The sequence below is a fragment of the Caloenas nicobarica genome, chromosome 11, assembly GCF_036013445.1.
Source record: "Caloenas nicobarica isolate bCalNic1 chromosome 11, bCalNic1.hap1, whole genome shotgun sequence".
Lineage (NCBI taxonomy): Eukaryota > Metazoa > Chordata > Aves > Columbiformes > Columbidae > Caloenas > Caloenas nicobarica.
In genome coordinates, this window is record NC_088255.1 from 17,894,390 (window position 1) to 17,909,583 (window position 15,194).

The 15,194-nt window shown below is 39.4% G+C and overlaps 1 protein-coding gene across 8 annotated transcripts in view; it reads right to left on the reverse strand.

The window, feature by feature from the left end:
• PXK (PX domain containing serine/threonine kinase like) overlaps positions 1–15,194 on the reverse strand; it is a 36,337-nt gene that overhangs the window by 12,423 nt on the left and 8,720 nt on the right. For 6 of the 8 annotated variants that reach the window (XM_065642943.1, XM_065642942.1, XM_065642941.1 and 3 more), the window contains exons 2-11: positions 12,832–12,882; positions 12,106–12,153; positions 7,363–7,549; positions 5,329–5,406; positions 5,085–5,158; positions 4,115–4,189; positions 2,787–2,891; positions 2,527–2,628; positions 1,618–1,779; positions 170–287 (exon numbers count right to left, since the gene is read on the reverse strand). In XM_065642943.1, the coding sequence (XP_065499015.1) occupies positions 170–287; positions 1,618–1,779; positions 2,527–2,628; positions 2,787–2,891; positions 4,115–4,189; positions 5,085–5,158; positions 5,329–5,406; positions 7,363–7,549; positions 12,106–12,153; positions 12,832–12,882 (1,000 nt within the window). The remainder of the gene's footprint in view (positions 1–169; positions 288–1,617; positions 1,780–2,526; positions 2,629–2,786; positions 2,892–4,114; positions 4,190–5,084; positions 5,159–5,328; positions 5,407–7,362; positions 7,550–12,105; positions 12,154–12,831; positions 12,883–15,194) is intronic. The other 2 variants (XM_065642945.1, XM_065642944.1) reach the window with 1 other exon arrangement.

Sequence of the window (15,194 nt, forward strand, 5' to 3'; positions counted from 1 at the left end):
AGTTTTTTTTACATGCTACATATATTTCAGGAAGAACACATTATCTCTTTTCACAAATTACTAACTAATTCTTTCCAGTCACAGTCTGCAAAGATCTTAAGCTGCTATTTCACAGCACTTCAGCTTAGAGAAAAGGTAAAAGTACCCGTTTTCTCGACTTTGTACTAACCAACAAACACTGACGGTGCAGGAGGGAAGCTGTCAACTGGAATCACATCTGGGGGTCTTCCATACGTCATTTCATACAGTAAGTGTCCAAAGCAATGTACATCAACACCTTCTAAAGTCTGTGAAGGAACAAAAAAACCAAAAGAAAACACAACTTGTTAGAACTAATCAGTTTTTCACAACTGGTTTGAAAATGCGTGATAACCCATTAAAGAGTGGTCTTGCATTTGAAGACAGAAAAGAGGAACCATTGAACAGTTCCCAACCCAAACCACTTCCCTGCATAACTTTAGCTCAAAAGAAATCTTCACGTTTAAGCTAAAGAAGCTACTGCCGTCTTTCTGTACGTGATGATATAAACGGGATAGCAGTATAGTCATGTTCCGTAAAAACGTGTAAAGTAGTGAACTCTTTTCATACACAGCAACTTAGGGAACCATCCATTGATAAGAATCACAACAAAGCACATTTTCCTAACTAAGTCAAAGAATGAGATACATAATATGACCGGCTTCACATTACAGGGAGGTAGATAAAAAGAGAGCAAAAATGCAAATGCATACCAAACAAACCTTCCACTCCTTCTTAGGTTTGTGCAAGCTGTACATACACGCTAAGCTCCCAGACAGCATATTTCTGAGATTTTTGATTCATGTTTAAACAGAAATAGCTCCTCTTGCTGGAAAAGGCTTAGACCTCTGATGGCACTAACAGATTTGGACTAGCCATGAACTTTTGATCGTTTCTTTGACAACGCAGTAGAACTTGTTCAGCAAGGTCAGCAAGCAGCTGTCTTGTGATGCTGTACGGAATTTATTACGATGAGCACTTTAAGGCAGGGCAAGATGCTGGCTAAAAAACTGTATTGCTGCAACAGGGCAAATTTGTTTTCCTATTTTTGTAAGAAGACAGCATTTTGCTTTGTAAGCCTGCAGTAAAGAGACACCCTGCAAACAAATAAAAAACAACTTTTAATAGCTAGACATCTGCAAGCATCTGATCAGTTTTCACAGCATCCAAAGACAGGGCTGATTACTGCTCCCAGCTAAGGCCAAGTAATAAGCTGCGTTCATGGTACAGACATACAAGTGAAAAAGTGTGGCAGACAATACGCACGTTCCTATGAAATACAAGACCAGGGTGGAAAAAGATCTTAAAAGAACCGGCCGTTTACCTCTATTTGTGCCAGCACTGCTGTCATGAAAACACTCACCTGCAGCCCCCATCTACCTGTTCACCTGTGGCCTCACCCCACTCCAGTATCCTGCAACAAAAGTTCTGTGCAGCCAGAGTGTGATTTGGAGGACGCAGAAAAGGGATTTGATGGAGAAAAGCTCAGATTAAAGAAAAAGGGTTACGAGCTTTTTTCCATTCTAGTCAGTTCTCCACAAACAGAAGGTGAGGTTAAAGGGATGCCTAAGTCGGCTGAACTAATTATCTGAATCTTACATTAATTTTCCGAAACTGTGAAAAGTATGATCGATAAAATGATGGAAGTCCAAACAAGGAATTTTCTAGATCCAGTAACTTGCAGGTGTCCCCGTCCAACATCACATTGGCAGAGTGAAGATGGCCGTAAGGAAAACCTTTCTCATGCAAGAACTTTAATACCTGAAAAAATCCAATACAGAAGCACTGTCACAAGATGCTCTGATGATCTCAAGATCTTATACGCTCCAATACTAAAGCAGATACATAACAAATGAGGCTCCTATTTGGAATCCTCGCTTGACTTGATCTTTTATCTACATCATCTTTAGCTGACTATTCATTTCCATTTCACTGGTAACATCTCTCACAAAACAAACATTTCATGCTGATCCTCAAAGCAGGCTGATAGACACCTCCCAGAGAGATCTGGGAACTAAAATTCACAATTCTACTGAATATTATAATTTGAATTAAAAAATTAAAAACACATTAATGACAATGAATTTATGGCACATGTTCTGCAGGCTATGGATTACTTCTTTCTCTTTTTCCACAAGGCAGAAACTACATTGTCACCTCCCTCCCACTTGCGCGCCACATGTACCAACTGCCTTTTTTTTTTTTTTTTGGTCAGAAATGGCCTCATGCATATATATCTAAATTCAACTCCCAGCAGCTATATATCAATTTACATTTAGCTTTGAAGTCTGCTGCTGAAATAAACCTTGCATGCTCAAAAGTTTGTCTGCTTTTTCTAGTTAAACCAGTTGACCTAAAAAAACCCAAAAACCAAAACACAGGCCTAAACAAAAAACCACACAAAAAACCCCCCAAAACACAAAAAACCAAACCAAACAACAACACACAAAAAACCCCAAACAAACAAACAAACATACACAACAACCATGGTAAATAAAGCAAAATTACCTCTAATATTTGCCTTCCATATGTTTTTATTTGCTGAAGTTCAAGACCCTGAATTTTTTTAGGATTGCAATACTTCTTCAGGAATGGGTCTTTTGGCTTTGCCTTTAAAAGAAACACACATATCAAGTATCATGCCCAGAAAAGCCAGTAATTGTCTTAGTTTGCTTTGGAATAGATGATAAACATTGTTATAAAAGACATACTGTGGTCATTCCAGCAAACATTCTACCATTTGAGTTGAGGATGGGGGGAGACATTACCTTATAAATAAGGTCCTTTAGTGTCCCTTTTTCACTGAATGGTCTAATAACCAGCGCTGAAGATTCATTGGCAGTGGCAAAAGTGATTTTGTAAATATAGGGATGCTACCAAAAGAAGAAACTGCAGGTAAGTTTTAGATGACAGATTCTGTAATTCATCTTTGCTTGATTCACACGTAAGCAAAGATCTGCCTGAATTGCATTTTTAAAGTAATAAAATGGATTCTGTCAGTGACATTTGCTCAAGTTATTCAGTCTTAACCTGGAGTAAAAAAATGCAAGGAAAATTTCAAAAGGACATTGTTCAATTTCCACATAAATAATAATAATAATTAAAAAATCCACTATCTTTTTTTGACAAAACAGACCAGCAGTTTAAAGAAATGAAGAATCCAGCCCCATTAGCACTTTTACATGAGCAACTTTACCGCTGGTTTAAGTCATGCTAAGCTAATAAATTTGCAGTTTCATACAACGATGGCACGTATGGAAACTCGGCATTAATAACTGTCATAACAGTTTGATGTCTTCAGAAATTATTGTAACAACTTCCTGCAACTTTGTGAAACCAAACGAGACAGCCCAGTTGGAAATAAATTACACACGCAACGCACACACAAATTGAAATTGCTCGTTAGGAAAAGACCCCTTGTTCATGTCTTGGTTTAATACAGTAGTTTCAGTGTGGTTTGGGGGTTGAAAAGCCCAGTTTTCAGCCTCTTCTGCTGTGTGCATCTGCTGAGTTTCAGGACAGCAGAGGTTTAACAGTTCAAACACCACCCTGCTTCACATCCTTAAAGAGAAACTCCTTTTGGAGCCAAATGCCAGTTTTCCCGACAGAGATGCCTACTAGATTTATAACGTGGCATTGCACAGGAGCTTAAATTGTACAGCCTCCATTGTACCTCTACAAGAGGTCTTAAATTCAAAGAACTGAAAAAATAACGATACTCGTTCCACTGCCTTATCCCGTGCTGCCTGAGGATATCCCCAGCGATTACACCCCGACAACACTACCCTAACAGCCTAAAAGTGTTGAGGAGATGTAATAAAAGCTCGTGATCTCACAGTACTGCACCAAAAGAGAAAAATACAATTAGCCACAGCTCTGAATCTCCTGTAATAATCCTGTGGGATGATTATTTGTGCTGAGAACATGTGAACTCACATTGTGTGGGAAATTTAATTAAAAGGTTTGCACATCTTTAAATGAAAGCAACTCTAAAATTACAAACTCTGTCTACAAGGCTACATGTGCTTTGGCAAGATCAGTCCTTGACAAGCACTTTTGTGCTGGTGTAATTTAAAAGTCTTCAAGTAATACTCACAGAACAGGAAGAAAGAAGTTTCACGGCATACTGTAAATCTTTGTCAGACAAGTATTTATCAGGGCCAAGATCAGCCTGGAAATAAACAGGAAAAGAAAGGTGTTGTGATAGATGTTGCATTCGCTAATGAAAATGTGATCTATATTCTGCTCTCACAAATCAAGACAGCTGCTTGAAGGTAAAATTTTGAAGAGTAAGCAAGGAAATTACACATACAGAATGAATCTTGAAGATGTTGAATTAGGCCATGGTTTCACAATACAAAGCATCTGACAGTAAATAAGTATTATTGCCTCCTTCCTCCCCCGTATCTGACGCGCTTTACTACCGCTGAATGAACTCTGCCAACCCCGAACTGGGGGACTGTGTGCGTTGTGAACTGATAAGGCTGAAACCCCCACCTTCTTCCTCTCCAGCAAAAAAAAAAACCAAACCTTCCCTCCTACTGCCGTCTTTAGTGATATCTGCTCTCCGGTGAAGTCTCACAAACAGCTGCACTAATATCAGCAGGGCAGCACATTTCAGCACATGAGCAAGTGTTTAGTAACAACAAACTACTTGGTGTCGATAAATGTCCACCTTAAAGGAGCAATTCATGCCTCTCTCACCTGTTAGTTTGTCAGTACACTAACAATCCGAATAAGAAAACCCACCACTTTAAATAGGATCACCTTGTTATTTTCAGTGAGCGAATTTATCCTACAGTGAACAACTCCATCATTACAACTAAAGGAACTTGATGTGCAGGAATGGGAACAAATGACCAGGCACAGAAACTTTCAAACTGGATTTGCCACTGAAGAAACACAACAAGTTCCCACACCACACATCCACCTAAGGGCTCTCAAGGCTCTTCCAAAACCTGAGCTTTCAAGTCTGTCTCTCCATCACTCACACATGGCGGTCAATATCAATTAAATCCGCCACGTTCATTAAGAAAGACTTGAGTATGAGATGAAAGTATATATACCCAGCTTAGCATTAGTCGCTCCTTTGGTTGATTCTTAATCTTCATTAAGAAATATTTCTTACGTATTCGCCAACCTACAAAACAAAGAGTCATCAGCAGCTTAAATTAAACACTACTAAATCACACAGCTTACAGGCAGGATGAGGTCTGTAAGCAAAGGTACTATTGTAATCTCATGAAAACTCATATAGTTGGGGGAAAAAAAAAAATCAGACAAGTTTTTATGCATATATGCTCTTCTTACCTATATCTTTTAACGGTTCTACCACTTCCCACTTTGGCTCTGATCGGAAGAACATTGAAACATGCTGTAAGGCAATTTCTGGAAAGAAAAAAAAAGTTTTTAAGAGACTACTTAAGATGATTATCCACGTTAGGTAACGTTCAATGCCAGAAGGAAACCTGCAGGAATTCAGACCGAAAGTCAGCAAAATCACTTTAAAAGGAAATCACATAAAACCACAGTTAAAGGGCATTTGCATTTTTAACCTGAGAACTCAAATCCACAGAGAATACAGAGAAAGCTCTGCCTTCAAAAATCTTAGCTTACCAAGTTTGCCTTCTATCTGTACTAGATCTACATTTCCAAGTCCAAATCCAATGCTCGCAGCTAAGATTCCCCACACTGTGTAAGATAATGAAATGTTTCTGCTACACCTGTAAAAGTGCCAACTTTTCCATCTCTTTAATGTGCACCTACATTGCCATTACTACATGTAAACTAGTCAGTTCTGTTTCACTAGGTGTTACTCTGCCCTTTTCTGTGCAGGCAAAGGTATTTTGCAAGCTACCATGATCCAACATACATTTCCGAGGCAGGGGGCGGGGGATAAAGTCGCCCTTCTGGTTACTGAATTCTCCCACAGCTGGGAACACAACTGGTTTATTCATGAAGCGATTTGAGGGGAAATCTCAGTGAGAAGTGGTGACAGCAGGGGGAGAAAGGGAATCATGCCAACCAGGAGTTTTCTCTAACATGGCTTATCTTGGCATGGAAACACAGCAAAAATGTAAGGATGCACTGATATTCCTGCCCTGCATCTTCTCTATCTGAAAACAGGCTAGGAAAAAAAGAGAGAGAACAGTGCAATAAATATCAGCTCACGGCTCCAGTATCTAAAAAATGACAAATTGATGGTGTCTCCAAAGACCACAAGCAACAACTTGATTGCTACTAACTTCCCTGCAACTTGCTGAGAAAACAATCTTGACGAAAGCGCTCAGAATTAACACAGAAGTCACAGCGTCTCCTTGAGGATTGAAATTGCTTGCTCAGCATTGGGCAGACAAACTGCATCCTTAAAGAGTTACTCATAATTTACAGCTCCTCCACAGCTCACCATAAACATCCGGGAAATGTTCTTTGCGCTTTGAAGCTCAAGACACGAGAATGTTACATAAAGGGAGAGCAAAAAGACAAGTGAAAAGGAAGCACCAAGTTCCTGCTTCAGTGGGCTCTGCTTTTGTGAAAACAAGCTTTGCATTTTGCAAAGAGTTGTTTTGCCTGTGAACTAAATCTGTGGAGTGGGTTTCGTGACTAAGAGGAAGTTGTTTTTCAGTCTGTAAGACAAAATATTTAACAATTTCCAATGGCTGAAGCTGAAGGGAGACAAATTCAAAGAAGAAACCATCATGAAGAGAACTGATCACTGGGATATCATTTTAAGGGATGCAGTGATTTTCCAGTATTTGGGGGAGAGGGTGTGTGACTTATCCAAGCCTTGAAAAAGTCCTCAGCCTAGCTCGAACAATTAGTTCTAGGAAGTCTCACAACCCAAACTGATAGTGCGAGCTAGACAAGATGACCACAATTGTTCCTGTTGATTTGAAAAACCTCAGAACCATGAAAAAAAGCAACATTCAGTGTTCAGACAACTGTCCGTTTTAACAGAACACAGACCTGACAAACTTAACTTGGCCCTTACACTCTGGTAGACAATTTCCAAACACCAACCCTTGCATTTATCACAAACTGTGAAAAAGTAGATGTTGCTTTCATCAACTGCCCTCCCCCAAGTTCTGCTTATATAGATCTTGACCCTCATAACTCCTCTGTAAAAGAATTCAAATATTTAGATTTGACAATTGCAGCATGATTCATGCACAGAGCTAGAGAAGCATTTTACTAAATAATCACATGCACAGGATGATAATTCTGAAAGTTGTTCCCCCATCCACCCCACCACGTTTCAGTGTAAATCCTTGCCAGCGTCAATGGAAGATACACACACAAAAGCTCAAGTGAAACTGTAAAGCAGTTTTTCAATTCCTCACTTACCAGTGTAGTTTACAGAATAGCTGTTTGGGTCCAAGAATTTTTTTACCAGTTCACAGTTAGACAGTATGTGATGGGAAGTAATTGCATCGAGATAGGCCTGGAGTCCTTTCTGTCTTTCAGCTATGAACTCACGCTCCATATTGCCAATCAATTTTTTTGGAGGAAGAGGTAGACTTAGAGTTGAGATCTGAAAAAGAGAGGAAAAATTACTACCCTTGCTCTCAAAATGCCTCAGGGATATAAACTCGCAACCCAGAAAGTAAAAGACTCTCAGCAGCAAGCTAACTACCGGATAACTCTTTTTGGACTGCATATATGTACAAGCTTTTATGTTTTTTCTAAGTACTGTTATCAGGGTAAGCCAGTCAGACAACAGCTCGCATCCCACTGTGAAGAGATTAGTAAGTGGAATGACACTGAAAATGCGAGGAGATAAATTCTTGCTAGTGAGTCATGCATTTAAGATCACTGCACGAAACTTTCAGATACTAAATTACTACAATTTTCAGCCAAATCCTTTCTATGATGTATCTCCGCCACAGCACAAAAACAATTCACGCCTCACCGTTTTCTCTGGATAAGATTTATGCTTTCTTATTTCACGAAGTGCAGATTAATAACTTTGCCTCTACTGCCTTTATAGGTAATTCAATGCCCTTACTGTCAGTATTTTAAATCTGTAATTTCAAATACGGTGCAACTTTTCAATTTTCTCTTCTGAATTTGTTGCTGTACAGTTTTTAAACAGCTATACATCTTTCAACCCAGAAATAGCTGCAGTCTACCAGTGGATGTACAGTAGTTGGTTTACGTTGACATAAGTGATCCAAAACTTGAGAAAAAAAATAAAATCAGAGGAACACTTCAAAACAGGATGATGAAAAAATGTACAGAAATTCAAAGCCTTATGTAAGCCAGATCAAAGAGATCATCTTTAGAAGACAAAACTAGGATTGCACACAGTGTTTATATTCAATTAGGTCATGTGAATTGCCAGAATAAATTTTTCATGTTGTTAACACATCGTTGTCCTGCAGATCAAAGCACCTGCCTTGGGTGCCCTGAACCTCCAGGGGGGCTGGCTTTTAGAAGTGTGCGTTGCAGGAAATCAATTACACCAGATGCAACAACCTCATTTCTAAAACAAACAGTTCACCAGGAAGAAGACAGTGACATTTGGTGTCTGAACAACGCATTTTAACTAGTGGAAAAGTAAAGGATTAGTTCAGCGAACTGGGGCAGAAGCAGCAATCCCTTTTTGTTTTTTCCTCCTTTTGAACACAGGAGTTCAACCTCAGCCACTTCTCCTAGTTCCCCTGTTTCTGACTGCAAATCACAGGCTGAAAAAGTTATAGCTGTAACTATGCCTGAATTGCAGAAGCTGTTGATAAAAATAATCCAATCCACTGAGCATTTTTTAATGTTCTGTTACACACAAGGGGGGAAAAAACACATCAAGGAATAAACTCAAAAGTAACAATCTACGACTTAAAGCTAATTTGGTGAGTTACTGGCTGTAACGCCAGAGGCACACAAGAATTTCATTTGGCAGACCACTCTTACTTCCATTCATAAACAAGTTTCTAAACAAAAATTAAATCCATTTCTGGTATTACTCACTGGAAAAGTACATCAAATCATAATCACCTTTACCCCCCTAACCTGACAGCTAGCTCCCATCAGAGGGAAAAGGACTCTAGTTCCGATACTTTCAGCCCACTATTATTTGTTTTAAAATTTATTTCAATAAACCACACATCTGCTATATTTCAGCAGAAAATACCATTCACCCGCAGGTTTTTGTAGCTATCCACCACAACACCCAGCACAGCGGGAACACCATCTGCCGCAGAAGAAGACCTCAGGAGTCCTGACCTTGCAAAGACCTCACAAGCTTTCAATCACGACCGGTAACCCATCAGCATCCCCAGCTCAGCACTGGAGCCAGGATGGGCTTCACCACAGAAGAACCTGGGAATTAACACTGTTATCTTCAAATCGCAGCCCGCTCAGGAATGTCTGTTCAAAAGCCGCAATAAAACACTTCTATATCTTGCCATACCAGTAGTTCACTTAACAAAAGAGCAGCCAGTGATCTCCACACATCTCTGTCAAAGAATCGAAGAGGAAGAATGCAAGATGGTCTGGAAGGGGCTTTTAAATCCAGTACATGGCTGAGAGGGCAGGGAATCTGCCTTGAAACTTTCTGATGCAGATCAGGGTCACAGGCAAACACTTCTCATTATTTCCAAGGTGGTTGGTAAGACTGCATCTCCCAGCCTAGACAGTTTGGAAATCCTCGGTCCTTGCTAGTATTGCATATGTAGCAGCAGATTAACAGCAGAAAAGTTGCATTCCAGCTCAGCCGCAGCTACGTGTTCAAACACAACCACCCAAACCTGCAGAGAGGTCCGGTATGGCACAGGAACTGGAAGAACTTGGGGCTTTACACCCAAAAGAAAATGCAGCAGTTTTTCCAGCAATGTTTTCGTTTTCAAGGATGGAGATTGGGTTTTGGTATTTTCTTATTGCTCATTGCTTTATATTGTTTGGGGGGTTGTTTTGTTTGGAGATTGTTTGTTTAGTCTGATTTCAGTGTACACAGATGAGAGTTTAAAGAGTTTAAAAACGAATCATGGGACCCGAATATTGTGATGAAATATTGTCACTTAGAGTTCTGGATGGAAAGAACTGAGGAGTGTTTCATGTCTTAATGGATCAGAAAACTTCAGCTCCAGCATCACAAAGCGCAATTTATAAAAAAATCTAAAACAGTGGGAGAAATACACAATTTTAACATGCTTCTTGTCAGCTACTCTCTGCTGTATCTCAAGCCCTGGCATATGGATCTCAGCTGGAGAAGCAGTGGTGTTTGTCAAAAGCAGAGTTGTGCATCTTTGATACACACTTAAAACTTTGCTCCTGCCATTCTGCTGGGCACGTAACAAGGAATTACACCTCTTGGGGTGGCTCTCAGTCGGCTGTCTCCAAGCAGAGAGACATCTTTGCCATTCCAGACTACGGCAAGTAGAAACAGGAGTTTGAACATGAGCGGTAGTTTTCTCTGAAGGAGATCAAGTGCTAATGAACACAGCCTCTTAATTTAGCTGCCCTGTGCATATCCTCCTACCTGTGTCAGAGGTATGTCTTGATGATTCTGTTTGATCTCTTCCAGCCATCCAAGCAGCTGACATTTTTGTCCCAGATCTTGGTATCTTCTATCTGCAAAATCTCTCATTTCAAATTCCTCCTTGTCCCATTCTGCAAGTTGCTGTCAAATAATTTCCTGAACCCTCCACTTCTATCATTCGCTTTTGTCTCAGATACAAGGTCCTTTTCTTCCTGTACCACATCATACACAACCTGTTTACTTTCACTTCGTAGACCTTCCACCTTGGCCTAATCTTCCAGTACCTGTCATTTCTGAATTTTAAGTCTAAAAGGTCCATTGGCTTCTCTACTAAAGCTGCCTCATTTGAAAGTTAAATGAGAAGACAACAAAGCTTTTTCACATTCTATTCCCCACAGTTAAGAGGAGCTTGTTATAGATGACTGCAAAAGTGAACTCTTTCTTGCTTTTAAAACTTTCTCAAAATTCTTTCTCTGTGATCTCTATCAAAACTTGACTATGGTTAAGACTACAATGAGCACCATGGACTATGACAACTAGTACCATGTCATTTCCTTGTCTTCCCATGGGTGCTTATCTAACCAGAAATGCTCTTTGGAGCAGGAGACATCTTTGTATTGCATTTATTCAGCACACCACACAAGAGGTTTCTAGGTCATGATAAAAGTTCCTACGTGCTACTGTACATTCAATAAAATAATTCCACAATGCAAACACGTTTCGTCTGTTGAATTGTGACTAATATGCCCTTCCATCCACCTTCTAGCGCAGGAATCAGTTCCAGCAGACTATCAGAGTTCACAATTCAACATCCTACGTGGTTTTCTCACTGAGGTTCATCAAGCAAATAACTGATTCGATGGAGGTGGGGGAGAGGAAGTAGAAGCAGCAATAAGCTCCTGAATTCTCACAACATTTAACAGGGAAAAAAAGTTTCAAAGTCACAAAAATCTATCCTCAAATCGCAGAAGCATTCACTTTTTATCCTGCTTGCATAGTACTATGGAAATCTGGAGTAACAAGTTTCATTCCTGTAGATGCCAGTCACTGTTGCTCCCCCCTCTTCCCAAACACACTCAGACACCCTCCTTTTTCCCACACAAACTAAAAAGAAATAATTGTCCAAAAGAGCACAAGAAAATACACAGTAAGTCCAGTGTTTAAGTAAGGAACACTTTCCAGTGATACAGAAAACCATCACATGATAAGCAGCATCTGGTAGTGCTTTTAGATGAGTATAAATAATGAGACGTAGCACTTCAATGCTGAATTTATAAGGTTGGTATGTGCTTTGGCTTTGTTCGAATCAAAGGAGGAACAAATAATAACACACAAAACCGGAACAAGTCACAGTACTGAAGGGAAAGATTCAGTATCTGCCAGTTTCCTCCATTTCTGTATAAACTGGTCCTGTTGGTGCTAAAATTACAATTTTACAAGATAAAGGAGTGAAAAAAGTAGGCATTAAAATTACATTTGAAGTCATTGTTTCTATTTACAGCTATGTGAATTTGTATTTTTTCTTCATTGCAACGCATAGAAGTATCACAAGCCATTTTAAATAAATCCTTCTTATGGACATTTGATATCTATATATAAAGGGTAAAAGTTACCTGCAAGCTATTATTAAGCAAGTCAAAGTCACTGTATCGCCTCACAATCTGCAAAACATAATAACAAAGTTCAGGAAATATATTACTTTTCCCATCAGCATTTCGCCCTTCAAAATCCCATCTGATCAAAGTCATTCCCATGTATAAGTTTTTCGTCTTTTAACCATTTTTGTACAAATGCATAAGTGCTGGACTTATGTCACACTGCCAGAGAGCAAAGAAATGTTATTAATCACATCTTGACTAGAATGAAAATACATTTCAGACGTTATCTTAAAACAGCTTAAAAAAATCTTTGTGAGCAAAGCTGTCGGTAAACAATGTATTTTTGCCGTGTTACATGCAACAGCTTTTCACAAGCATCTTCATTACTTCTATGTTTCATTGCCCATGCATCAGCAAGGCTGTGATTTTAGCACCAGGGAAGGCAAACTGGAATCTGAGATTTAAAAATGATGGTCGTGCAACATACAGTAGTAACATGACAGGCATTTTCCCTGTTTTCCTGGAATATTCACAATAGCAGCAGACAACATGCCTTCTGTAGCTGGCAGCAATGCTGTTTTTCTCTTAGTTTTTGACCAAAAGTATTCAAGCACTTCATGTCCTCAGTTCCAAACCAAAATTTCCCTCTCTAGCTCAAATTTTAAAAGCTAGAAAGAGACAATTTCCAAATTCTTCCTAAAAAGGCGTCCTGGTTACATGAACCACAGTTCAAGAAATTACCTGCCAACTGTTTTCCACTGAAACTCCTCTCTGAACACGGATTATGTATTCCTATTAAAAGGAAAAAAGTTATTAGAAATGAGAAGTAACGAGCTGAAGAAAGTTATTAGGTACTTCTCCAAATACGACCACTATCAGATTATGAAACACTCAAGAACAGAAAATTCAGATGAAGATTTCCCGTGGCTGGATGAAGGTCAGAGCGGGGTTTGCTCAGACCCATCACTAGCAGCTCCCTCTGCTTCACCGAGGAAAAGATGAGAAGTCCAAGGGCTCGCAGACCTGTGAAGCACTTGAACAGTTCATTGAGTTAAGAAAAGGACGGTGAGAGTGTACTCACCACACACAGCAGCTGAAGAAACATCTCCACACCCCCAGTATCTAACCAGTAACCCCCAGTATCTAACCAGTAACCCCTATCACCACAGACCAAAACACGGGCACAGACCCACAGCTGCCCAAGCTCGGGTTATTTTTGTATGAGCAAGGTTACCACAAAAGCTTTGGGGTGTGCTTGAGTAACTGGAACGTATCAGTTTCTCATTAGGATCATTCTTCATTTCTAATGCAAGCTTAATGTTAATTATTTATATAGTAACTGTGCAAATGTATCTAAGTCTCAGTGAATCACTTTTAGATTTTAAGAATTAATAATTTTCCCACCACAATTACATTCAAACACAATTCTTTTCAGTCTCTCCATTTCAAGCTCAATGTACATTTTGTAGACCAATGGTCAATAGAGCAATATAATTATTTGTGATTGATCTAATTATCTTAAGAACAGATACCAAGCATTTTGTATACCTACTCCGGCACACTTCAAAGCAGCCATGATTTTGTTTACCCCTATTCTGTTTAAGTTTGAAAACAGCTCTAAAAACACTTTTGACATTTCAAAGATCGTAAACAAGGCAAGTTCTTTTCCTAGAAAGCCTATAATCTCCATTTTAGATATTGTGTAATTAGCAAGAATAAAAATTAATCTGGGCTAACTGTAGTGAGGGATACTTCCTTTTCCATTTGCATACACTGAAAGCTCTATAAATGCAGCTCTTTTAAAAGTCTTATTATACAGATAATCCCATGACCACATAATTTACATTGAAAAACATGCAAATGGAGAGCCAAAAAGGCAAATTTAAAAAAAAGCCTGAGAAAACGCAACTCTCAAGACTGAAGAGAGCTGGAGAGTACTTAGAGTCAGAAGCGGGGGAAGAAGCCACACAGGTACTTATGTTTTTACACTTTCCTTCCAATTGTGTCGGGCTGACATTGTCAGCGAGCCCTGTGTCCCCAGCACATTCCTGTTCCGTTGTTCCTGGCCAGGGCGGCAGGACCCACCACCGGTGCTCAAAGTCCCACTTGAACCCCCCGAATTTCCTCACCCAACACGCTCAGTCGCTCTGCACGCCCACGGCCACAAAATTCAAAGTGAGAACTAGAAAAATCTAAACCAAACACAAAGTCAAGCCACAGCTCACGGTATTTCTAGGCTGGAATGTGCAAAAAGCTCTTTGCGTTTGTGCCAAGCGACATGTGAGTACCCACCCAGTTATTGCCCACAGTGCAGCAACATCACACGATAAATCAGTTGTTACTCAGCTCAGATGGCTCCATCCACCCTGCTACGAACTTTCAAATGTATTTTATGTAAAGTGCTGAATAATTTTTTCAATTTCAAACGCCACCAAAGTTTCCTGAACTGCTTACATCAACAGGAGTCTCACACAAACAAAAGGACGGATCAGAGCATCATGCACCATTTTTTTCAGATATTAAAATGAATGCTGCATTCCAAATGATTACGAATAGACAATAATGAAATAATAACGAATAAACAAAGGCATTTCCAGTGCCTTGAGTTTATGTACAAGATTTGTCCATCCTGTAACAGTAACTCTATCTGGTATGTACCTGCATACCAACTAGATAATTCAAATAATTGAGGGTTTTATCCATGAAGTATTATAAATTCAGCTTCACAGTTAAAAATGCATTTATTAGTACTTTCTTTCAGGTACAGTGAAGCATCTTCTGGTTTTGCAAGTTGCCTTCAGAACCACACAGAACTAATTCTCTTCTTTCAAATGAAATGAAATTAAAAGCTTGTACACTGAAAAACATAAACATACTATTGGATGCAAACAAAGTGGGGCACATCAGAGCAACCCTCCGTAGAATTAAATTCTCATTTAACATTTACCTCCATGAAAGTAAGTAGTGTAAATCAAGAATTATGACTATTCCAGACAAGAGGCAAAGGCAACACTTATCGGATGGCATTACCGAATATATTTACCAAAGTTTCCTTCCAAAGCGCAATGCTGCTCAGGCAAAAATGCTTTATTATCAAGAGCTGG